The sequence below is a fragment of the Leopardus geoffroyi genome, chromosome C2, assembly GCF_018350155.1.
Source record: "Leopardus geoffroyi isolate Oge1 chromosome C2, O.geoffroyi_Oge1_pat1.0, whole genome shotgun sequence".
Classification (NCBI taxonomy): Eukaryota; Metazoa; Chordata; class Mammalia; order Carnivora; family Felidae; genus Leopardus; species Leopardus geoffroyi.
This window is the reverse complement of record NC_059333.1, coordinates 34,894,677-34,921,441: the sequence shown is the minus strand read 5'-3', so window position 1 is coordinate 34,921,441 and position 26,765 is coordinate 34,894,677. Positions and strand designations below refer to the sequence as shown.

Sequence of the window (26,765 nt, the reverse complement as noted above, 5' to 3'; positions counted from 1 at the left end):
TAGATTTTCTCTATTCTTTTTGTTTTTGCTTTTTCCAAGTATTGTTTTACTTATTGCAAGTATTTTTATTAGCCACCTTGAATTCCTTTGTTGAATAGGTGGTATATAAATAAGCCAATTAATATCCTAAAGCAGTTCTTCTCTCATGTGATTTAAATAACAAAAATATATTCTCTAATAGTTTTGGAGATGGGTAGTCTGAAATCAAGTTGTCAGCAAGGCCACATTTCCTCTGGAGGCTCTAGGGGAGAATCTATTTTTTGCCTCTTTCAGCTTCTGAAGCCTACTGACCTTTGACTTGTGTCTGTGTCACTCCAATCTCTGCCCTCATGGCCACTTACCTCTTCTGCTTGTGTCTGCTCTGCAGATCTCTTCCAAGGACACTGTCATTGGATTTAAGAACCAGATAATGTAGATAATCCAGGATGATCTCCTCATCTCAAGATCCTTAGCTTAATTATGTCTGCAGAGACCCTTCTCCCAAATAAGTTAACTTTCACAGGTTCTGGTGATTAGGACCTGGACGTATATTTTGGGGAGCCACGATTCAAGGCACCATAATAAGTAATGATAGCTGCATGAGGGTGTAATCCATGGGCTTTTGTGATTTAAATTTTATATGTAAAAAGACTTTTTATTTTTTACCTATTTCCTAGCTCTTTGTTTTATTGTGGACTAGTTAGGTTTTCCAGAGACCTGGGTTTCATTCAGGTAAAGTGGCAAGATGCACAGTGTTTTAAATTTTGTCTAATTTTGGTCTTAAAGTCTTTAAAAAAAAAACTCTTCTACATATTTGTCTTCATATTCATCTTTCTGAGAGGCAGGATAAAATAATTCTTAAAATTATAGACTGCAAAAGGTATATGTGGATTCAGATCCTGTTTGACTACAGACTGTAAAAGCTGTATTTGGATTCAAATCCTGAGTCTTACTAGCTGCATTACCTTAAACAGTTTTCTTCATCTTTAAGTACCTTCATCATAGGGTTAACTAAGGGTTTTACACACACCACCACCACCACCATATAATGGTTAAAAGTGTCTAGACTGTGGAAAGCAGTGTGTTATTATTATTAGCTATTATTGTAAAGAACCACTATAGTCTTCTTTCAGAATAAGTCCAGTATGATGAACTCAGGTATCTGATCCTTTCTTACAAGATTTTATGCCTAAAAAGTTTGCAAAATTTTCAAATAAGGAACAATTGAGAAGTACTGAAAATTCCAAATATATAAAATAATCACTAGAGATATAATATAAAGGCCTAAAAGAAGCCTGTAACTTGAGTGAAATAAAAACTGCCATTTTGCTTGGGTAAGTCTGAGACCATTTTGCTTGGTAAGTCTGAAAATTGTTTAGGTTCTTTTTTTTTTTTTTAATATATACATATATATTATGTATGTATATATGTACATATCTATGTATACATTACTTTTAAGAGACAGAGAGGCAGAGCACGGGCAGGGGAGGGGTAGAGAGAGAGAGGGAGACACAGAACCTGAAGCAGGCTCCAGGCTCTGTGATGACAGCATAGAGCCCAACCCAGGGCTTTGACCCAGGGCTCAAACTCATGAAGCATGGGATCATGACCTGAGCTGAAAGTCAGACATTCAACTGATTGAGCCACCCAGGTGCCCCTGTTTAAGTTCTAATGGAGGGGACCAGATACTTAGGGGATGTGTCACAAAAGTTAGAGCCTTTCACTTTTAGGTCACTGATTCTCACCCAACTTATGAGGACAAAACCACAAAAGTAATTGAAAAATCATTATCATCTAAAAACTATTACGTACTGCCCTTGAATAAAAGTTGTTTGTTTAACTCTGATTTTCAGGCAGTGACAACCAGCATCACATTGAACACTCACCATTTGGCAGTCTAAATAGAGAGATTAGATGGTGAACGAGTCTGAAGACAAAATGACAATCTGTTCCTCCAGGGTCCTCTGAAAGGCTTCACAAGGTGGGAGAGGGGCAGTTTAGCTGGCTACTGCCTCTGCAGAATTTAATCCAGAAATAAGTGCATATTAGTTTGGAGACTGGGATACCAAAACTTGCTAGCTATTATATACACTGTAAGGAGATTCTTACAGTCTTATGTAAAAGAAAGTTTTAAACTAGCTTTATGGAGTGTAGTTTACACCATAAAATTCACCTGTTTTAAGTGTATACTTTAATGATTTTTGGGTAAACTTACAGAATTACGTAACCTTTGCCTCATCCAGTTTTAGAACATTTTAATGGATAAATTTAAAGGAATATATATCTAATTAGGCACTGCAGTGGCATCCTAATAGTCGCTCTGCTTCCATTCTTGTTATCCCTGTAATCCATTTTCCATAGAGAAAATATTTTTTTTAATGTAAATCAAATTAAATCAGTTTTCTGCTCAAAACCCTTCAACAGCATCCTATCATACTTAAATTAGAGGCCCTATATGATCAAACAGCTGTCTAGCTCTCACACCTTACTTCTTGGTATTCTTCTCACTATGTAACAGGTACACTAGAATTGTCTCTTTCTGTGACTAAAGTCATTCCCCATTGCACAAACTCTTTACTGGCAATGTTCTTTGTCTCATGGCTTCTTCCCCGTCATTACACACTTCAGCTTCAATGTCAGTTCTGAATGGCCCTCCTTAACCATGAGAACTAAAGCAGACATTATTGCTTAACTTTAATTCTCTACAGTGCATTTATTATTGGGCATTTTGTGCTTTGAGAAGTATTTCTTATATGTTAATTGACAAGCACACAACACTCCACCTCGTGTGAGCTTTATGACAACTGGAACTCGTCTTGTTTACAATTTAATCCCAGCACCCAGGAAACTGAACGGGTTGACACATGGGACTTCATTAAATACTTGTTCAATAGTGAGTAAGAGAGAATAGGTATCTGCTCTCTTGGAGTTTATATTCTAAAGGGGGAGACCAATACATAAAAGAGAAAAAGAAACACCTAAGTTTTGTTAATTGTTGTGTAGGAGAGAACATGCTCTAACAGACACTGAAGTTTTAGTGGAAGCAGAGGCTTAAGATGAGTGGACATTTATGCTGAGATCTCAAGGAATGCTGGGAAGAAATCAGTTATGTTTGGCTGAGTCATGAAGAGAATTCCCAACAGAGAGAAGGACAAATAAAAAGTCTCAGAGGCTACAAAGTGCTGAGTGAGTCCCAGGAAAGTCTATTTCTACAGAATAGTAAAGCCAGAAAAGATGAGAAAAGGTGATGAGAAAAGTGGTGGAAAGATAGGGACCAGATTAAGAAGCCTAGTTAGGGAATGGTAAGAAGTTTATGTTTACTCGGAGTGAATCAGCATGTCATTTAAGTTGTTTGATTTATTCTTGTGTAGAGCCTTACAACTCAAACCTCACCCCCAGTCGGGAACAGCAGCATCACCTCTGTGCTTGAAACAATTGCAGAATCTGAGGCACCACCCAGAACTGAATGAGACTAAGTGCTGTTAACAACATCCACAGGCGATTCATATGCACATTTAAAGCTTGACTAACACTAGTGAATGGATTAGAAGGGACAAAAAATGGAAGAGATGTGGGTTAGATGGAAGAAATGGGCTAGATGTGTTAGTCCAAAGGAGAGGCTGCTCCTGTTAAGAGTGACCGAACAAAGGATGAGAAGACTGCGTTAGGGTATATTCTGGAGATAGTTGGCTTAGGTCTTCTGGCCAGCTAAATGGAAATTTCAGTAGGCAGATAGTGATATGAACCTGGATTTCTGAGAAAAGGTTAGGATTGGAGATACAGATTTGTGCATCTATTGGGTGTCCTGCTTCTGAGTTTATAGTGTCGTTTTACAGCGTTTTCTATTTTACTAACATTTGCATGTTGCCATCTTCATGGAAAATTAAGACATGCCTTTCTGAAGGTTGTCAGATTCCTCACTCTTTCACTCTGAGGTCCTCGGTTGCTAGATATCTCTCATCAAGTCTGTTATTAATGCCTGCACAAAAAAATGTTTTGAATGTTTTAAAATTCAAGGCCAGTGATGATCCACACTCTTCCTTCTCCATAGTCCCTAGGATTCTCCACACCCAAATCTTAACTGGGAAAGAGATCCTCCGGTCTCTCCAGTTCCTAGGTTCAAAGCAGTTTGAAAACTCCTGGGTTGGTGGGTCCAATTCTCTGGATGTACATAAAATTGTGTTCTCAAAACAGAATCGTTGACAAGCCAGTTAACGGGTATGGAGAAACAGAAGTTCCCACTGGGGAAGTTTACATAGGGTTCCCCATTCTTAAGCCAAGAGGAAAAGAGATTTCTTGCACAAGCACTTCACCAATAAGGGGTACAGCTGAAGTCCAATTTAACGTTTTTCTCTATAATACTATTTGTCTCATCAAGGATAGTTCAATCGTTGAGAAACGTTTGTTGCAATTATGAGCACAGACAAAAAGGTCTTTATTTTTCCTTTCTCCTTTCTTTTCTGTTTGTTTTTGAGGTATGGGAAATGGGCAAAGTTCTTGACATGGTTTCAATTCTCAGCCATTGGCAACCCAGAGAATAGTCCCAGCACATCACAGTATTCGTGGGATGATTCCAGGATCGGGACTTTTTTGGTTAATTCATGAGACTGGAAAAATCTACAGGCGTTCTGGTTAGGCAGTGGTGTGAACATCCTCCCAGGTATTACTATGTCCAAACTGACTGTTCCCTTTCCTTACTGTGATTTTTTTTTTTTTTTAATCTGTCTGCAATACTGCCCTAACAAGAAATTCTCAGAACTTTGAGAAGGTCGCCGTCAAGAAAAGCACGCATCATATTTGAAAAGGATGCCGCCAGTGGGAGTTGCTTAAAGGAATAAAAGCTGAGGACTAACTCTGGAGCCAAATACGGGTGAGGTTAGGGAGGGCAAGGCAGAGCTACCTCGGCTCGGGACCCGCCTGCCAGGATGGCCTGTCCCTCGGGGGGGAAAAAGGCTGGGGAGGAAAGGGCAGGTCTCTGCGGCCTTCAGGTGCTAGCCGCGGGAGCGGGCGGAGGTCCCTCGGCACCTCACCGCCGCCCCCCCGCCCCCGGCTCCGGACGAGAGTCCGGGAATCACCACGGGTCCCGCTCCGCCCCGCCGGGCGGGGGGGAGGGGGGGGAGGGAGGGCAGGCAGGCGGCCGTTCTCTCCGGCTATAAAGGGCCCCGGGACTCCGAAGCTCGCCTCAGCTTCCTCCGACTCCGCCTTCGCCGCCTTCCTCCCAACTAGAGCTCCAGTTCCCGCTCAGGTTCCAATCGACCCACTCGGGCTCGGCTACTCGGGCTGCAGCAGAAGATGGCGGCTCCGGTGGCTCGGGGCGAGTGCTCCGAGGCGGCGCTGGCTGCAGCCCTGGCGGATGTGCCGGAACTAGCCCGACTTCTGGAGCTCGACCCGTACCTGAAGCCCTTCGCCCTGGACTTCCAGCGCAGGTACCGCCTGATACCGCTCAGGGCTCTCCTCCTCCCCATCCCCCCCTCTCTCCTCAGAGTGGGACTGGCTGCCTTCCCAGCGCGGGCTCCGGGGTCGAACCGCCCCTCGGCTGGGTGCGTGCAGGTCCCACCCCCTTCCGGGCCCGCCTCTCAGCCCCGCCCCGCCCTGCGCTGGCCCGCCCCCGACCTTGGAGAGTGGCCACTTTGTATGGTGGGCGTCGGGGTGACTTCGCTGGGTCCTGTGTCTTCCGGAGTGGTGGGTTGATGACAACTCTGGTCCCCGGACTAGACGTAGAAGCGCGGAATAAACTTGCCTCATTCCCTCTCCTTTCCTTTCGAATCAGCGGGTGTGCGCCATTGAGTACGTGCTTTGGCTCCCAGCAGTGATTTCCTCAGGTGCGGATACTGAGGGAGGCAAAGCCACTGCAGGTTTTGTGACCTTTCAATTCAACAGAGTTGTGCTGTGAATTAGCGTGTGCATAACACTCGGCGTGTGTAACCGTGCGTTTAACAATTTCGTTTATTTCATTGCAAATATTGTGGTTTTATATCCACGATTCTCTCAGGCAGCTCTTGCTCCTTGTTAATATTTCCTTTCAGAGAAGATGAAACGTTACCTTGGCCACTTTATTTACCCTCCGTGGGCCCACACTGAAGAGGAAACTTACAGCGACATTTGTCAGCAAAGTTTGCCCGTGTTTGGCAGTGCCACCCCGAAGAGGGACAAAGGCCAGGAGAGCCAAACTTCTGGAGGCCCGTTTAGGGGCTTTAGCTTCAGTTTGTCTCCTAACATCCTACAGTACATTGGTTTAGCACAATTGAGTTGCCGGGATGATAATTCTAGTAGGCAGCTCAACTTCGAAGGTATAGTTTGTAAGATTGAAATAGTTGTCTTACTAGTTATAGTAGTTTCATTTGTGAGATAAGCACATTGTGATTTATGGTTTCAGCCCTTTTAGCCGAGAGACTCCAGGGCAAAAACTACCACGGCAACAGAATACGCATGGTCAAATTTTCAAGTAATAGAAAACAGCCATTTAGTTATGGCCAAGAAGCAGTGTTGGGGGTAATGAATCAGGGGTAATGAAACAGGTTTGATTTGGAATTTGGAAAACAAACAAACAAACAAAAACATGACTTGGCATTGTCACCTACTACCTGCATTCAATACAGCAACTGTTTCTTAAGGAGTCCCTATGAACAAAAAATAAGAGATGCCAAGTTCAATACAACATCTCATTCCAGAGCTTGTATACCCTAAAGAATGAGCCCTCCTCAAAGTAGTCACCTTGAGCTGTCGCTCAGTTGATCAGATGATTGGAACCTTATGCAGCCTTGTGAAATTGCTTTCAGTGTTTACAGTGTATACTTTCAAAGTCACTGAGTGCATCATCTTCATAGTTCAAACTTGAATTTGATTTAGAAATAGTCAAAAAATTTTAGAGCAAAGAAATGGTGGTCAGACTTTTCTGATATGTTTATTGATGATGATACTTAATTTAGTTGTATGCTTTGTAAATGGCACTTAAGACCTTTCTAGGAGAGAGTTGTGGGAATGTTTTGTTTTTGTTCCCCCACCTCCTTTAAAAAAAAAAAAATGATCACAGCAGACAAACATCCCTTGTCATGTAATTGACTTCAACTCCATTGGGACTGAAGCAGTTATGATGCTCTTTCATGGTTTGTCAAAACTAATGAGAGAGACAAAGGCCACAATAAAGAAAAGTGGGGGCAAACCACTATTCTTGGAGAAAAGGCTGGTCCACTGGGCCCTTGTGCCTCACTCTGACCTGGATTCTACTTCTGGTCTTGGTTTGGAGTAATTGCCATTTTCCAGCACACATGTTCCATTTAGGCATATCAAATAGTCATTTGGCATTTGGCAGTAGTAACTTTTACTGCTAACATTTGAAGAATAAAACATCCTTCCCTCATGAAGTTTGCTTCTGGTTACTTTATTTATTCTCTGTTTATTTCTAATAACCCACTGGCACATTTTGTCTTTGGCCTAACACAAATATACAACCAGTCAAACATTCAAGTGCAAAGTAGAACTTACTGAGGAGTGCAGAAAATTTAGGGTACAAACAACAGTGTTTAGGAATGGTGATGGGGGAGTCAGTTTCTTTTCATTGATGGGCTGTCTCATCCTTTCTCAACCAAAGTATCTTCATCAGAAATTCTGTTATGTACATTTGTTGTTCTTGTTTACCTTTTCTGTAACTGTAAGAATGTTGGATCCAGTGTGAGGATTAGTGAATTACTCTGTTACATGAAATAAAAATTAGTTCATTAGTGTGTGTGATAGCCCCTATAATGTCTCATTGATTACCTCCTAAGATGGGATTTTCCTCTTGGCTTTCCTGCTTTTTTCACCTGTCATTTATACTGCAATTAGTTGCAGTGGTGTAATTGCAAAATCTCAGTGTTTTAAAGAATAGCATTTAATTGTGCCAATATTACATGCTAACATGAGTCAGGCTTTCCTTGTGGCAGTCACTCAAGAATTTAGGATGATGAAGTCTTCGTTTTGAAACATGCTTCTATAATGTTTGCTGTAGGGGACATGTTGAACTATGTACCTTTTCTTACAGCTTTTGTCTATGAGTGGGTCACTTCTGCTGATACATTAGATCGGCCAGTGTAAGTCAAATGTGACTTTTGAGCCTTGTGTGTGAAACATAAAAGTGACATTTGTGAACAGCTTGAAGATCAACACAGTTGCAGTAACACTTATCTATACCCTCTGTTTAAAGTTTATAGAGTATTTTCAGATTTTAATTTAATCCTGATAACAAAACCATGAGGCAGGATGAAGAACCCAACATTTGGTCAAATGCTTAGCTTAAGTTTACATGGGTTAATAGTACTGCAGGTGGGATTAATCTTTCTTTCTAGAACCTTTTACAACAAATTCATGAACAATGACTTTTTGCTAATTTAGCGGATACCTCTTTCCTCTTTATCTCTAGCATTGGACATTTTGGGCCACTTCTTGAAGACATGAAAATCTTTTGCTTTTCCTCTATTACATCTGATGGTTTTTCCTCTATCTCTTTCTGATTATTTAACACAAGAGATTCTCAGGACTCTTCCCTGGGTCCTTTTATGTGTTTCTATTTTATATACTTTCCTTAAACATTCTCCTCCATCCATGTATTCCATCTATGTACTGACACTGCCCACATCTATCTTCAGCCCCCAGTCTCTCTCCTGCTCTCGGTCTTATTTATTTATTTAATTAATTAATTAATTTATTTTTAATTTTATTATTTTTTTAATTTACACCCAAATTAGTTAGCATATAGTGCAACAGTGATTTCAGGAGTAGATTCCTTAATGCCTCTTACCCAGTTAACCCATCCCCCCTCCCACAACCCCTCCAGTAGCCCTCTGTTTGTTCTCTATATTGAGTCTTTTGTGTTTTGTCTCCCTCCCTGTTTTTATATTATTTTTGCTTCCCTCCCCTTGAGTTTATCTGTTCTGTGTCTTAAAGTCCTCATATGAGTGTTTGGTCGTATTTATAAATACCTACATTTTGATGTCCTAGAAGTAAAACTCAACATGCGTAAAGCCAAACTTAGGGTTTTTCAATCCAAATGTTTGTCCCTTATACCCTGTCCCTGTGTGTGGTATCCTTATCTACTAACTGCTCAAGCCTAAGACTTAAAACTTAACCTTAATTCTCACCTTCTCTTTCTTCTTATCTCCAAGTCTAATCAGTGATGGCTCCTGTTTTTCAACTATATGCCAACTCTACAGTCCTACTGCTGTCATCCTACTCAAGGTGGTAGTAGCCTCTCTAGCCTGGTTTACAAAAATAGCCTTATAGTTCTTGCCTTTTTTCAATTTTTTTTTTTCAGTTCCCCGTAGCTTTTAAGGTATAACACAGACTTCTCATGATGTGCAAGATTCTATATCATATGTTCTCTGTCTACCTTTTGAGCCTCATCTTTGGACCTTCTCATTCTGTTCTGTGTTACCAGAGGGAGCCTAGGGATAGAGAGGCAGCTGAGATGTCTGATGGCCATTCCAAAAGGGGTACTAAAATATCACTAGAATCAGTTGAAAACATGATATCTTTTTCACACATGTACTCCTTTTTAATGTTGAAGATTTTCATTTGTGTGTGTTCACAAGAAGTTAGGGGTCTAGGAAAATCACTGAATAATTGGCAAAGGAGATTAAGAACTGGAAACGTTTTTGATCTTTATCAGAAATGACTCCTTTAGTTTAGTGGAAATGAATTAATAAGTGAACGCTTTTATACATTCTTTATTAATATAACCCTCTATTCCATTAAATAGATCTTTTAACACATGTTTATAAAGGATATCAGTTTGAGGTTGTCCAGAATAGTCTGTGTTGGAAGCCAAATGTTTTGGTCTAGACATATTTCCAGCTGTACATGCTGTTTGTTCTGTTTTATGCATACTTTGCTTCTGCCTTATATCCTCCTGTATGTGCCTCTGGAAACAGCTTAGAGGTATACCTTCCCTGACTTCACCCTATCCTTACACCTTTTTCCAAGCTAGGTGAGGAGCTTCATTTCTTGTCTACCATCTTGAACACCCTCATCTTAAAGATGCTCATCCACTATAATATAGTTGTCTTTCTGCTCCTTTGTTCCCCCACTAGATTGTTGGCTCCCTTGGGTGGGCACTTTTCCTGTATTGCTTTTTGTTTGTTTGTTTACTATTCTCAATCTGTAGAAACATACTTGACTTACAGGAAACAGTATAGAATTTAAATGAATGTGTTCTGCGTCTATTTATTTTTCTCGTTTTCTTTTCTTTTCTTTTTTTTTTAATTCTTAATGTTTATTTTTGAAAAAGTGAGAGAGAGAGAGATGGAGTGCAAGCAGGGGAGGGGCAGAGAGAGGAGACACAGAATCTGAAGAAGGCTCTAGGCTCCGAGCTGTCAGCCCAGAGCCCGATGCAGGGCTTGAACTCACAAACTGTGAGCCAAAGTTGGATGCTTAACCAACTGAGCCACCCAGGCACCCCATATTTTTCCCTTTTTTATACCAATGAGTCTCAGTCAACTTACCTTAAGCTAAAAATTGTTGGGAATGCTAGGATAAAGAGAGAAGCAGCAGCAGTTACCAGGGGATTATGTATGACAATCTGGGGGAAAGGGGAAATACATGTTCAAGTAAAGAGCTAAAGGTAACTGGGGAAAATGAAGAAAATCATTATGAATTAGATACTTCCACAAAGACTGAAGTTTTTTTTTTTTTTTTTTTTTTTGTTGTTTTTTTCAATTTATTTATTTGGAGACAGCGTGTGCTCATGTGATGGGGGGGGGGCAGAAAGAGAGGGATAGAGAGAATCCTAAGCAGGCTCTGCGCTGTCATCTTGGGGCTCCATCCCATGAACTGTGAGATCATGACCTGAGCCAAAATCAAGACTCTGATGCTTAACCGACTGAATCACCCAGGTGCCCCAACACAGAGACTAAAGGTTTAATCACTGAAGGGATATTCAGTTTGAGAAAGCCTGATGTGAAATTGTGTGCCTAAGAATGGGAGGAGAGGTTTTTGTGACCCCAAGTATACCAAGCGTTATAATTACAGTGAACATCTCTATTTTGTTAGAAATGAAGTTAGGTTTTACACTGGTAGCTAATCAGAGTTGGAAAGTGCTTTGGATTTGTGTATCAGCAGCCACACCAAATTGATTCTCACAGCATAGAAGTTTTATATCATAGCTGCATGGTGCACTTTTTTCTCAGTGCCTGGCCAAGTTATTGGCTCTGAAGAAAGTCAAATGTCAGTGATTCTAGAAGGCAGGGATAAATCTGAAGATTACAAGATGTATCTGGCTCACTCTTCTGTACTAGTAGATTTATTTGCCCTTTGCAGCTGAGATCTATACTAACTCCAGAGTTACTCCTGAATTTTCTACAGCGATGGGCAAGAGGCTTTGACCTCTTTTCATTTTCAAAGTGCCTTAAAATGACTTGGTGGAGCATTTGGGTAGGCTCTGGTGCCTGCTGTAACACCTCCTGGGAAATGACTCTTGATGTGATAACTTCTTAGAGGATTCCGTTCGGCTCCTACCAAGCTGGCCCTAGTTAGTCAGCGAGATTTTAATATAGTCCCAGTGAAATGTGCTATAGTTTTAGACTGATAAGAATACCATACTGCTGTTATTTGAAAGCATGTATTAAACTTCAATTATACATTTATAGATATTAAAAGAAAACATGAAAGTGTTTTCATTGGAGAGAATTGCTGCTACCAGTTCCTTCTAAAGTAAGTTTATTTTTTACTAACGAGTACATTCTCTTCTTGTGATGTCTACCCATCAGTAGATGCTTACCACTGTTTTGAATCCAGGGTTCTTTTGTGTTTAACAACCAAAAGCAGCATATTTCTGTTTTGTGTTTAGAGTAACAGGAACTAAATACATGAATAAAAGGTAAAACTCCACAGTAAGCATACATTATTATACAATCTACATTCCTTAATTTATTATGCAATTATGTTGCATCTTATTTGATACTGTTTAAGTTATAGTGAATAACTTGTAAAACCTAATTGTTTTCTGATGTTTAAATGATTAGAATAATTTAGATTCTAAATTTAGTTTCCTAATATGTAAAAGGGGAAAGTATATACAAATATTGCTGTGTATGTGTTGCAAAGTATAAGAGCAAGATGAAGCTTGAACTTGAACTCTCATGTGTCCTAAGAGCTTTGAATCTGAGGGCAAATTAATCAACCTCTGTGAACCTCAATTTCGTTTTCTGTAAAATATGGACGGGACCTACCTTCTAGGAGTGTCTTGAGGACTAGAAGTATATTAAAGATCCTCTGTAAATAAATGATAGTTATTTGATGATGATAATATTATAAGCAAAATAGCCTTCCATCTTAAATATTCACTAGGATATTATTTTCAAAAGATCTTATTGCTAGCTTTTTTAATGCTGTATCCTGAAATCAACTATCAGGTAAATAATACGACCAGGAGTTCTCCACAACTCTTCATTTTGTTGGATGGCATCTTTACTTTAGGGACTTCTTCTTTTTCCCAGTAGAGCCATTATGTGAATGAGATGAGGAGGTGGTAATTTTAATCATAACCTAGTATACAAGGAAAGGAATATGTTTAAACTTTGATCCTTCATTTGGAGAGGAAATAATGCCATTGCCTGTTTAAGCTGAAGGCAAGATAATTCCAGGATATAATGAGCATAAAGCTTTCTTTAGAAAGAGAGGTAAATGCTAGCCTACAGAGGCTCAGAATCACCCTTCTTTTGATCTTCCTTTTCCATCTTTTCTCTTCTTTCATCTGACTGCTAACTGTTCATATTCTTGGGCATCAAACAACTATAGGAATTTTCTTCCTCTTGAACTCTGGATGGCTGGAAGAATGGTCATATCAAGTTTACTGATACACAGGAATAACTTTGAAAATGAGAAAAAAATATATATAATAGCAGCTTAAAACCTTGAAAATGAAAGAATTTTTCAGTAGAATCTTAACATAATCTATTAATAAGAATAAAATTTAAATTCAGTATCTTTCCTTGTGCTTTCTCTTTATTTGATGATTTCAGTTATTTTCAATATGTTTGATTTTACAATGAGATATGTAAAACAGAGAAATGGAATATTCATGTCGTCTTGGTAAATCCATGGAACAGAAATTACAATGAGTCACAGTCTCTGGGTATGTGCTGTAGGTCTGAAATCTAAAATATAATAATCAGAAACAAAGTATACACTTCTTGGTATAGGTAACAGATACACTTCTTATATAGGTAACCTTGAAGTTTTCCAAATATTTATCAAGTGAGAATTAAATATTTCTTTTACCAGTGAAATCATGTGTTACTCAATATCCTCAATCTAATTTATTTTCATTTTCATAAATTATAAACAACTAGCCACAGGTTATATTTAATTATGAATAACTGCATGATACAGGTACATGCTCTGTTACAGAAACATAATAAAACCAGTTATGCATTTAGGTCTATGTAACAGAAAACTCAGCATACTCTCAATTAACAGAAAATCCCACAGACTGCGTAACTAAAATAGAAATTTGTATTTCTCACAAAGAAAGTGAAGATGAATGGTTTGGGCCTTAGCATTGACCCATCCTTTATCTTTCTGCTCTATTATCGTTAGCACATAGTCTTTATATTCTTATGCTTAGAAGATGGCTGGGTGCATCTAGGCCCACATGTTCATGCCCGCTCACTCTGTCCATTTTAACCAAGCATACGTTAATTTTCCTATAAACTTTATCTACATCTTTCAGTTTACAAATTATTGATCAGAACTGTTCCATGATCTTGCTTGACTGAAAGTGAGCCTAGATACTCAAGGCGTTTAGTTATACACCTTCCTGAGAAAAGTCCTTTGGCCTCACCTATCAGAACATCCCAGAGCTCTGTCCTTTGCTCCAAAAAGGACACTATTTCTGCCTAGAGATGAAAAGACCCAATGAGACTGTGTTGTAGTTCCCTAATATCACGTCTGTGTATAAAACCCTCTGAAGAGAACCTGGGTGTTTTCATTTCTCCCAAGAAAAGTCTACAGCTATCCTCAATATCACCAACCCCTGAGTCATGGCTTTCACTTTTCTAAACCTGATCTGTATTTTTCTGGATTATTTTCTTGGGGGAATATAGAGACTTTTGACTGCTCTGGCCCCAAATGAGCTGATTAGGTGCCCTCAGCTGGCCTCAAGACTTGGGAACACCACCATCTTTTCCTTTTAATTTCACAGATATTTTACTCTTAAAAAGTATGAGTATTTTGAGAGGAAATGAGTTTATCAATTACTATTAATATATATATATATATATATATATATATATATATATATATATATATATATATATATTCTTGGGCTCATGAAAAAATGATCTGACTGGAGTGCCTGGGTGTCTCAGTTAAGTGTCTGACTCTTGATATGGCTCAGGTCATGATCTCATGAATCATGAGATCGAGCCCTGCGTGGGTCTCTGTGCTGACAGCATGGAGACTGCTTTGGATTCTCCCTTTCCCTCTTTCTTTGCCCCTCTCCCATTCATGCACATGCATGCACACTCTCTTGCTCTCATAAATAAATAAATAAACAAAACATGGCAAACAAAATGATCTGATATATCTTCAAGTCTTTTGGAGAATATAGTATTTGTGAGGTTAGAAAGAAAGTTAAAGATGTCAATTTATGTTCAATCTTTAAAACATGAATTGTCTTTTATTATCTAACAGCTTGCATGTTTATGGGGCTTTAATCTTATACCTTCCTATGCTTTTCTTTTGAAAGCTTGTTACTGTTGTTCTTCACAACACACCTAGCATGGACTTTTCATATAAATATAGGATTTTATCATCATAGGCAAGGTTAGGGTTTTGTCTTTGGTAATAGGACTAAAGAGCGATTTGTGGAAGAGTGTGATTCCTCTTTGTTGTCAGAAAAGAAGACCATTGCTGTGTGCAGAGTCATATTAACTTACTCTCCTAAGAGGTTATAGGCCTAGTATCTATGATTTTTCTGTACTATTATTTGGAGATCATGAGTAACTAATGTCTGAATTACTATTGTTTTTTTAATTGTTTTACAGTGTTCTCTCAAGAGGACTGGTTATTGTTTCAGAATTCTGAAAGTTCACAAATGAGTTCATTTGTCATTTCCATGTTTTTTTCCAGCTCTTATATTTCTGCATTAAAAATCCCTGATACTTTTGTTATTTGTATGTTGTTGTTGTTTACACATGGAGTCTTTCATTTTCCTGACCAGTTGGCAATATTATGGTTGTTCTTTAAAATTGTGCTTGCTAGAGATATGAATGTAATGAAACTAACTCTTTTTGCTTCACTTCCCTAAGTTGCCCGTAATTGAAAACTATATGCTATCCATGTGGTATTAGGTAAATTTCTACTCACAAGTATAACATATAAGCAGGAAATACATAGAAACAAGGGTGTTAAAATAAGTTTTGTTGTGGCAGGTCCAAAGTACCTTTGAAGTTAGAAGACATGAAAAACAAACAAAAAACAATGAGCCTAAAAAAAAAAAAAAGGAAAGAAATGTTAGAGGATATTTAAAAATTGAGTGAATTTAGATAACTGCAAATTGTACTAGACTGAATTTTTTTTTTTTTTTTTTAAATTTTTTTTTTCAACGTTTATTCATTTTTGGGACAGAGAGAGACAGAGCATGAACGGGGGAGGGGCAGAGAGAGAGGGAGACACAGAATCGGAAACAGGCTCCAGGCTCTGGGCCATCAGCCCAGAGCCCGACGCGGGGCTCGAACTCACGGACCGCGAGATCGTGACCTGGCTGAAGTCGGACGCCTAACCGACTGCGCCACCCAGGCGCCCCTAGACTGAATTTAAAAAAGAAATATTTTAAAATTATTATAGACTCATAGGAAGTTGCAAAGTAGTTCAAAGAAGGCTCCTTTCTCAAGCTTGCCCCTGTGTTAGTATTCTTGCATAACTATATTACGGTATCAAAACCAGGAAGTTGGGGCACCTGGGTGGCTCAGTCGGTTAAGCGTCCAACTTCGGCTCAGGTCCTGATCTCACAGTCTGTGAATTCGAGCCCCGTGCTGGGCTTTGTACTGATGGCTCAGAGTCTGGAGCCTGTTTTGGATTCTGTGTCTCCCTTTCTCTCTGCCCCTCCCCCGCTAGTGCTCTGCCTCTCTTGTTCTCAAAAAATATATAAAACATAAAAATTAAAAACAAACAAAACCAGGAAGTGAACATTGATACAATCTACAGACCTCATTCAGATTTCATGAGTTTTTTGTTACATGTGCATATTTGTGTGTATCCACTTCTTTGCAGTTTTATCACTAGTACATGTTAATGTAACCACTTTCATTATGAAGATATGGATCTAGTCCATCCATGGACAAAATGGAACTCCCTGTTCTTTTATACTCCCGCTGTCTGTCTTCCTGCTTATCCCTAACTTTTGGTAACCAGTGGTTTGTTTTCCATCTCTATAACATTTACTTTTTCATTTGTAGAATGATTTGAAACTTAAACCATACACTTTGTAATCTTTGGAGATTGGCTTTTTTTTTTTTTTTTCCTCCACTCAGCATAATGCCCTTAAGATCTGTCCCAAGTTGCACAGATCCATAGTTTCTTTTTGTCACTGAATGGTATTCGACTGTATGTATGTTGTAGTATGGTATGTATGTTCCATAGTGTGTACACCTGTTGAAGGACATATGGATTATTTCCAATAGTTTTGGCTATTAAAAACATTTTCATGAAGTTAAGGTATTAATATTTACATGTGGATTTTACCTTTCTGAGAGAAATGCCTATGAGCGTGAATGCTGGGTCATATGGCACGTGTATGCATATTTTTCTAAGAACTTGCCAAACTATTCTCCATGGTATCTTTACCATTTTGGATTTCAACCAGAAATGTATATTTTATTGCCTATGGATATTTGGTTCTTTTTTAAGATCATGAACTGACAGACTTGTATTGAAGAGCCACCTGAGCAAAATAAATTGGTGTTTTAGTTAGGTCTCACTGAAATATATGAATGATGACACTTGTCATCTTGTGTTGCAGTTTTTTCAATATTTAATTTTCCTATTTTTTCTCTTATGCCATAACATTTCTTAATTTATATCTTAAACATATAGACTGAATTTGTAATTTTAATTTGACTTTTTAAGGTTCTTATTTCATGTCTTACACTTAGAACCCACTTGCTTGTCAATACCACATATTGTTCAGTTCAATATAAAAAATATTGCTTTAAAAAATAAGTTTCATTCATTTTATTTTCTTGACTTATATAAGCAAATCTTCAAAACCATTTTGTTATGCTCTTACTTTTAGGAATGAATATGTTAAACCTTAAGTAAGGTAATGTTAATATTTCCTAAGATTAGTGACTTTTTATCTAACTGAAATTACCCTTTGGTTTATTTCAATCTTAATATTTACTTTGATGTTTGTCAGATTCATTGTGCTATTAGTATAATAGAAATCAGAGCATGTCAATTTCGAGACAGAAATTGCTTAGATGTTGAGAGATGAAAGTTATTAGTACGTTTATTTGGCAAAATTTGTGAAATTTGAGTAAGATAGCTAAAAATTTGCCCATCTTTAAACAGAAAAGTAAAGTGGAACTTTTGAGGATTTGTTCATTCTACACTGATTACTCACTATGATGAATATGAGGCACTGAACGTCTAAAAGAGACTTCTGCCAGCTCTACTGATAATAAATTATCATCATCACAATAATAATTATTACAATTTATGTATACATAATTTTATGTGTATTGAGTCTGAGATCTGTATTTCTAAGAAGCTCCCAGGAGGTGCTGATGCTGCTGGTTCACGAATATTTTGATTAGCAAGGCACAACATGACCCCAACTCAATTTAAAACTGTTAGTAATGGGCCAGATTTTATTCTATAAATATTTAAGTTATATTTTCTAATTATTTGAAAATAAGTGATCCATATACACTGATATAGTTAACCAGATTATTTAATTTTTTTTTAATTTTTTTTTTAACGTTTATTTATTTTTGAGACGGAGAGAGACAGAGCATGAACAGGGGAGGGTCAGAGAGAGGGAGACACAGAATCCGAAACAGGCTCCAGGCTCTGAGCTGTCAGCACAGAGCCCGACGCGGGGCTGGAATTCACGGACCGCGCGATCATGACCTGAGCGGAAGTCAGCCGCCCAACCGACTGAGCCACCCAGGCGCCCCCAGATTATTTAATTTTTAAATGTCACAATGATTTTTCTATTTACTGTTGGTAAAAGGAATTTTATCATTATCAAAGTTACTTTTTCTCATATTTGCATTGTGAGTTTCAATTCTGCATATAGGTCTTCAGGATAAGATATAAAAGAGGACTACATAGAGAAAATTATTCGCCACCCTAGTGTTCCAGGGTATACATAAGCATCTGAGTCATAGGCTATTTCATTAATTTGTTTAACAAATCTATTTTTGACCTCCTCATTGTCCCAGGCACTTCTCTATGTGATAGTAGAACAATTATGAGTAAGGTAGGCTTCCTACCTGACAGGAGTTCTAACTGGGGACATGAACAAATAAATGCAGTTATAGTAGATACTTGTGCATAAAATTCAGTATAAGACAGATGAAAGCATATCCTGTTCTGTTAAGGAAGTGGAGTATATACCACAAAGGGGTTCATTTCATATGCCTGAAATTCTTAAAATTATTCCTCTATAAAAGAAGGATTGAGTCTTAATGAACGTGGACAAAGTTTGAGCTATTTTTGGAAAGAGTCACAGAATGTGGTCGCTAAAACATGAATCCACATTAAAACTATGATGAAGTTATATGACTGCTACACAGCTTTTATTGCTTTTAAGTGAAAGTTTACTTGCAAAAATGGCTCAGTTGCAAAATATGCTTGTGTAAGAGTTGCCATCTTGTGTAAGAACTGAAGCCTCTAAAATGGTTTATAAATCGTATTTGATAACACATCAGCATGTTTCTTTAACAGATAAGCCCATTTTGGAAGGGATTGTGGACTATTTTTAGAGGCAATGAAGCAATTCTTAAGTAAGCTAAGGGCATCCATTCCTGAATGAGTCAGGGGAGCATTTTGATGAGTGTCACCCAGTCAGGAAGGTCTCAGAAATGCACAGGAATGCTGAGTTTCTCCACCTGATCACACCCTAAGTATCTCACCTAGATCAGCACTACTCTGTAGAAATATAATATAAGCCACATATGTAATTTCAAAATTTCTAGTGGCCACATGGGAAAAGATAAATAGAAACAGATAAAAATGAATTTTTGGAATATATATTTTTAACCCAGTGTATTCAAAATATTATAGTTTCCACATATAGTTTAAAAGTTAGTGATAAGAGGGGCACGTCAGTTGCTCAGTTGATTAAGTGTCCAACTCTTGATTTCGGCTCAGGTCGTGATCTCACTGTTTGTGAGTTTGAGCCCCACATTGGGCTCTGTGCATGGGTTCACAGCACGGAACCTGCTTGGGATTCTCTGTCTCCCTCTCTCTCTTCCCCTCCCCCACTTGCTCTCTCAAAATAAATAAATAAACATTAAAAAAAAATTACTGATGAAATATTTTACATGTGCTTTTCATACCAAGTCTTTGGAATCTGATTATATTTTGCACTCACAGCTTTCAAGTGTTCCATAGCCACGTATGGCTAGTGGCTAACATATTAGAGTGCAAGTTTAGATTATACATTTGGAAGAAGAGTTTTTATGGAAAGAATTGGTATGACTGATAAAAATAATGGAAGGGAAAGATTAAGAAGAGAGAGAGGTTCAGTCAGCTCTGTGTTGTTGATAAAAGAGGGAAGTATTCCCATAGTGATTCTGATTTTGCTTAAGAGGGAGCAATTATTAAAATTTTTTTATGTTTATTTATTTTTGAGAGATCGAGAGCATGAGCAGGGGAGGGGCAGAGAGAGAGTGACACAGAATCTGAAGTAGGCTCCAGGCTCTGAGCTGTCAGTACAAAGACTAACGTGGGACTTGAACTCACAAACTAAAAGATCATGACCCGAACCAAAGTCAGACACTCAATCGACTGAGCCACCCAGGTGTCTTGAGAGTCAGCAATTATTGACTGGTGACCTTTTAAAATAACTAATACTTAAACAGATATATAAATGGATGATATCATAAATATAAACATAGAGATATGTCATGTACTTAATTAATTGGGATTTACTAGGTAGTCAAGTTTTCCACAAGTTATTTGACATGGCTAGTCCATATTGCCCTTTTCATTTAGGTGATTCTTATTTATATAATTTTTATTTGCTGAATGAAGTACATCTATCCCATAAAGCAAAACAAACAAAACAAAATAAACAACCAAAGTAAATCTGGCCCTTCTTGATAAAGTGAGATTAGGTGGCTCCTCTGTGCTGTAATGGTCCTAGACCTTTCGGGATGTGCCAGCCTTACTTTGACTCAGCCTATGACAGCTGTTCCTAACTTTGTTGTCCTAAGAATCTTGCTTTTTGCAGTGACTCATTATGACTTGCATTATTCCAGAGTTGGTCCTCTGTTTGTAAGAGAGAAAGGTTGGAAAGCTTGTTACTTGATCACTCTTGGAGCTATTGATAGTATTGTGGGTGTGTGTGCATGCACGAACATGAGTGTTTTGTGTTTTATGCCCTTTTCTTCATGACTTGCTTTTTTTATTTCCTCTATACAGTAGTTTCTTCAGTATTTATACTTTTTATTTTGCTCTTACTCTCTTTGCATACTTAATAGTTACCCTTGCAACAATAAAAATCATTACCATTTATAAAAGTATTTGTCGTCATGAAGTACCAAGCAGATTCTTCCCATGGAATGCTATTTTCCTTCTCTCTTTACTACTGTTTTCTCCACATTATAGCTGCTCACTACATGCTGACTCACTGTACATCCCTGGGATGCTGCCTGTGTGTTTTGAATTTAAGAAGAGAAGAATATATTTAGGAAACACATTATTGTCTTTTAGGTGTTTTCCACAGAGCATAGAATAGAGGTTTTTACTCAGGGGGTGCTTTGCAAGTTGATATTGACTGGGGGTCTGGTCCAGCTTGTTCTGTAATATTAGAAATCTAGAAATATTTATTGCTATAGTTGTTGAAGGGTCCCTAGAAACGCTTGAAAATAATTCTTCTATCATGTAGTGGCCTGTGGTGGGGAAAACCTCTCTCACATACAGCTTAACCTTTCTCACGTCTAATACTACTCGTGAAGAAGATTGTAATTTGTGCATTGTGCTTTTATCAGGTTGCTGTTCCCAATGCAGTTAGTGTAATTTTTCATTTCCTAACAGTCCTCAGGCAATTCTATTTAACATGCTTTCTATTTCAGAACATTCTCCTATTTAAAAAACTTCTTTCGCCTCAGGCCCAACATGCTTTTCCAGCCAGGCCAGTAGTAATTTCCATCCTTGCTGGCTTCATTCACCTTCACTGTTGAAATTTTATATAGATTTCCTAGGAATGTCTTCTTTTTTACGGCATAGCAAATGCTGGGATGTGTAACCCTTCTATTTGTTGATATTATTTTGGCTTACAAAAATATTATTTCGCTTTAATACTAAGGACAAAACATGCCTATTTTTTTATTTTTGTTTCAAACTTGTGTTAGATTGCAAACTAGACTTTGTTTTCTTAATGAATAGAATTTTAACTTTCCACCTAAACATACATACATACATACATTTATTTATTTATTTCTACCTGAACTTTTAAAGTCATCCACAAAACGTTCTCAAACAATAGTATTAACGCTAGAATAAGAGGCTGTTTCACTGATGTAAAAAAAAGGTGGGGGCATTCAGGTTCATTTCATAGGTAGCAAATTCCTCTTAAGGTCTCTTAAAAGTGAGTGAAACAAATTATCTTGATTGCCATCCCAAATGATCATGATTTAGGCTTGATTTTGGCTTGTGATAAAAGAGCATTGTAAGTTGGGGCTCTTGAAGGTGCTTTTGGGTTTGATTTCAGTAATAATACTCTAGAGAGATTTAGGTTTTTAATGGGGCAAGTCTGGTAAACAGAAGTATCCAAGAGAAAGCCTTTTTTTTTTCTCTTATCATTAGACATTCTGGCTTATATCAGGGTAGATTTTGAAATATCTATTACAATATCAAGTTTTTCAAGTGATTGTAGGGTATATGTATATAGAGACAGACCTCAGCCTAAACTAACATTTGAACTCTGCTATGCTATAAATATGTATTTAACATTGTATGTAGATACATATCATATGTGTGTGTGTGTGTTTGCGTGTATAAATGGCTTTTATTTCATGTCTCATCCGAGTGGAAACAAAGGTTTTCCTATTCATTGTGCTGATATCTGTGTCAAAATGTGGCAGAAAATGGGGAGTTTCTTCTCTTTGGGGATAGTAATCATAGTGTTAAAAAGGAGAAAGACAGTACTTCTTTTTTTGGGTTATAGTTTGCATTTTAAATTTCATTGCTGTGCCTCTCAACTTCCATCTGTGTTGACATTTGGGAGTTTTGTCGTTGCTCTTTCTGAAGTAGAGTGGAAAAGCTTAAAACAGAATTTACACTTTAAAATACAACGGAGGCTCTGTCACCTCGTGATTCACTCCAGGTCTGAGTACTTTTTCTTTGGCAAAAAAAAAAAAAAAAAAAAAATGTTTTCTTGAATGAAATAATTCTCAAGCTTATGACACTACTCAATATTATCTATTATTAACAACTATTTTTCCATTTTCGCATTAATGGAAAGTTCAGGCTGAAAATACAGTGATAAATACTCAAATTTTAGGTACTTAATATTTTATGACATGAAGAGATGTTTTCATATGGTGTACTGAAACATACAGATTTTTTCAGATGTATTGTTAATTGTTATTTATTAATTACATTGTGGTTTTATTTTATTTTACCTTATTTTTTAATTAGGTTCATTTGTAACCTCAGGAAGAGTAAAATCGTGGTTGAGCCACAAATAGATTGGGTGCTCCATGATCTTTTTTCTTTTCTTTTTTTTTTTTTTTCCCCTTAACTTTCTAAATCTGGGTCTGTTGGCATTCCCTCCGCACCCCATCCGTGTGTGTGTGTGTGTGTGTGTGTGTGTGCGCGCGCGTGTGTGTAAGAAAGACACAATCTTTTGGCTGAACAATTAGAGGCCTATACCTCTGTTTAGTGACTGACAGGTTTGGCTGATAGATTCTTCTTTTAGTCTGTTTGGACTGCTATAACAGAACACCAAAGTGGCTTAAACAACAGAAATTTATTTCTCAAAGTCCTGGAGGCTGAGAAGTCTGAGATTCAGGCATCAGCAGATGGAGTGTTTGGTAAGGACACTCTTCCTGGTTTGCAGATGTCAGTCTTCTCCTTGTATCCTTATTTGGAAGAGAGAAGAGAGAGAAAATCAGTGAGCTCTCTCCAATCTGTTTTTGTAAGGGCACTGCCATTCAAGAAGGCTTCACTGTCAGGACCTTCCAAACACCCCATCTTCTACTACCATCACAGGGGTTAGGATTTCAGTGTATGAATATTAGGGGCACACAAGCAGGCAGTCCATAACAACCCCCTAAGATTTTCTAGTTCTTAGTGTTTGGGATGGAATCTTTTGGGTACAGTCGGTTTTTAGATTTTAAATAATGTGTGTGTGTGTATGTATGTGTCCAGCACTCTTTGGCAATACAGCAGAAGCTCATTGTAATTTTCTAAGGCAGCTGTTGATCATTTGATAATCATTTTTAATAATGAAGTCTACATGATTGAAATTAGGGAGTGGTAGATTTTGGGGGGGGGCATTGATTTTATATACTGTGAAAGGCAAAAAAGGAATAGTGCAAGTCTCCCCAAATTTGTTACCTTCAAATTGGAAAGACTGGGACCGTTAAATGTTCAGGGTTCCTGGGAAGCGAGGCAGAGGCTTTGTTATAGGCAGATGTAATTCATTCATTGAGTAGACTGGGAAGGAATAGGTTAGCTATTTATTTCCTTAGGTTGAAATAATTATAATGAAATTCTTTTGGAGAAAAATAAGAACATTGTAAATGAAGTCTATGTAACATCTAGAAGGAAATATTTTAAGAGCGTTTACTGCATTTTAGATTTTCTTACAAAAAGTAACAATAAATATAGTGCTAACTCTGGACTAAACAGATACAACTGGTTGTCATACAAATAATTAAGCATTCATTTTAATGTTTTTGACACGACCTTAAACCATTTCTTTTCACCTTCCTCCTTGCCTAGTCATTACAAATCTGCAGGCACATTTAACTTATTTTTTTTTTAATATTTTATTTATTTTTGAGAGAGAGAGAGAGACAGAGTGTGAGCAGAGGAGGAACAGAGGGGGAGACACAGAATCCAATGCAGGCTCCAGGCTCTGAACTGTCAGCACAGAACCCGACATGGGGCTCGAACCCATGAACTGTGAGATCATGACCTGAGCCGAAGTCGGATGCTTAACTGACTGAGCCACCCATGCGCCCCGGGCACATTTAACTTATAAAAAAGGAAAGGATGCAAATAATTTATACTAGATTTCTTGGTGTTTTATTTTGATGTTTCTGTGTAGTGCAGGATAGTAGAATTGGTGTATGTTTTTGAGTATATTAGGGAAGTATTTGCTTCTCGAGTAGATGCATAGATGAAGGGTGCAGAACCTACATATTAGACATCTCATTGTGATAACTGAGTCTTTTTTTTTCTGTTCCCTTTCCTACTGTTTGCTTTCCCTCGGTTCTGTTTCTGTTCTGTGACCTTTAGTTGATATTCTGGCTGATCAGCCAATTAGAGGTAAAGTGATAATAGCTGACAATAACTTAATATTATGCTCTTATATATTATATACTTTTAAATGATGGTGTTTGCAGGCTGATTCAAGATCAGCCATTTGAGAATTTATGAGACTTTCAGCCAGGGAGCATTTTTGTTTTGTTTTGTTAATTTTTTTTAATGCTTATTTATTTTTCAGAGAGAGAGAGAGAGAGAGAATGAGAGAGAGAGAATGAGTGGGGGAGGGGCAGAGAGAGAAGAAGACACACAATCTGAACCAGGCTCCAGGCTCTGAGCTGTCAGTAAAGAGCCCAATGCAGGGCTCGAACCCACAAACTGCAATATCATGACCTGAGCTGAAGTCGGATGCCCAACGGACTGAGCCACCCAGGTGCCCCAAGTTTTGTTTTGATTTTAAACTGGTGTCCACCTTTCTGTAATGCTGACCCTTAAGAAAAGCCAAAACAATACAGACAAAAACCCCAAACAAAGCAATCACGAACTATGCCATTACCTGTTGGAGACTACCAAAGTTCTGATTACTCTTCCTAGTAAACATAGACCCAACTGTAACAAAGGGAAGTTGCTGCAGTAACAAACCAAAGTCTGCAAGATAAAGTTTAGAATTGAAAATAGGGAGTATGAGCTAGCTAAAGCCAATCCTAGCTTCTTGATGTATTAGTTAAGTGACATGGCAAGTTACTTAATGTCCCTAGCCCTTAATTTTTGACTCTATGACATAGGGGTAATAATACTAGCTTTGCTGAGATTTAGTGAGGATTAAATGAAATAATCCATATAAAGACTGCCTGGCAAGAAGTTAATGCTCAGTAAATATTATTGATGGTGATAAGGAGATATGGATGATAAAGTGATGTTAGGAATTGCGTTCCAGGGTATACCATTTTTTTTTTATGATGCTGTAAGCTGATGAGGGCAACAGGACAAAATACATAACCATCCCCAATCCCTAAAAGTTAGAGTTTTTTTTTTTTTTCTAGATTTATTTCCTTAAGTGAATGCATCCACTACCATAGCTTTAAATCAGTGCTTTCCAACCTATGAAAAAGGATGTCTTCTTTTATTTTTAAAGATTTTCTAACTTAATAGAGCCTTCATAAATTCAACAAAAGTTATTGGAAAAATTAACTTTAAAATAAAAGCCTCAGTTTTTAAATTACACTTGAAAGATATGAAAATACTTTCTACAATTGCTATAAAAGTTCGCTGCTTATTTCATCATGGACCAGTAATACCCAGTTGGCAGCTCAGCATTGGTCCACAAATCACACTTTTTTGTAGTATTGCTTTAATGTGTATATTCATTTACTTCAAGATTTCTATTTCTACTCAGATCTTTTCTCTGATAGAGTCATACTTGGTGATGACCATCTCTCTCTTTTTAGTAAATGATACTATATATCTACTCAGTAAAAATCTATTATTGATTCCTCTCTTTCCTCTCTGCCCCTCCCCCAACCAGTTCATTTACTTCCTACTGAATCTCACCATTGTTTTCCATCTCTACATCGCTAGTGCTAACACTCTGGTATAAACCACCATCAATGTCTGACCCAATTTGGAACTTGTCTTCCTGTTTGTACTTATCACTTCCCATCTTATATCTACAAGAATGGTTTTTTTCTAGGGGCGCCTGGATGGCTCAGTCAGTTAAGTATCTGACTTCAGCTCAGGTCATGATCTCACGGTTCATGAGTTCAAGCCCTCCTGTCGGGCTCTGTGCTGACAGCTTAGAGCCTGGAGCCTGCTTCAGATTCTGTCTCCCCTCTGCCTCTGCCTTTCCGTGCTCACACTCCGTCTCTCTCTGTCTCTCAAAAATAAATAAATGTTACAAAAAAAAAAAAAAACTTAAAAAAAAGAAGTAGTAAGTCTGCTTATAACCTTTTACTGTCTTTATGTTTTTATTATAGTCTCTTTGGCTGAATGGTATGTAACAATTACATTTTCAATTACATTTTTAGGAGGAAATTGCATTCTAGGTGAGTGATTATGGAAGCTTAGATTGGGGTGGTGTTAGTGTAAATGGGAAAAAAAATACTGATTCAAAAGATTTCCAAGTATTAAAATCAATGTGAATAAACTAG

General features: G+C 37.8%; 1 protein-coding gene and 1 long non-coding RNA gene across 4 annotated transcripts in view; one reads left to right on the top strand and one right to left on the bottom strand.

Moving 5' to 3' along the window:
• The window catches only part of LOC123610725, a 61,723-nt gene extending 59,730 nt beyond the window's left edge, over positions 1 to 1,993 (bottom strand). Inside the window, exon 1 of the long non-coding RNA XR_006718267.1 lies at positions 1,866 to 1,993. This is a non-coding gene — a long non-coding RNA (uncharacterized LOC123610725). The remainder of the gene's footprint in view (positions 1 to 1,865) is intronic.
• A 3,095-nt stretch (positions 1,994 to 5,088) lies between these two features.
• Positions 5,089 to 26,765, top strand: part of GBE1 (1,4-alpha-glucan branching enzyme 1) — a 289,236-nt gene continuing 267,559 nt past the window's right edge. For all 3 annotated transcript variants that reach the window (XR_006718266.1, XM_045501673.1, XM_045501672.1), the window contains exon 1: positions 5,089 to 5,405. Coding sequence is in view for 2 of the 3 variants with exons in the window: in XM_045501673.1 (XP_045357629.1) it covers positions 5,272 to 5,405 (134 nt within the window). In the remaining variant the exon portion in view is untranslated. The remainder of the gene's footprint in view (positions 5,406 to 26,765) is intronic.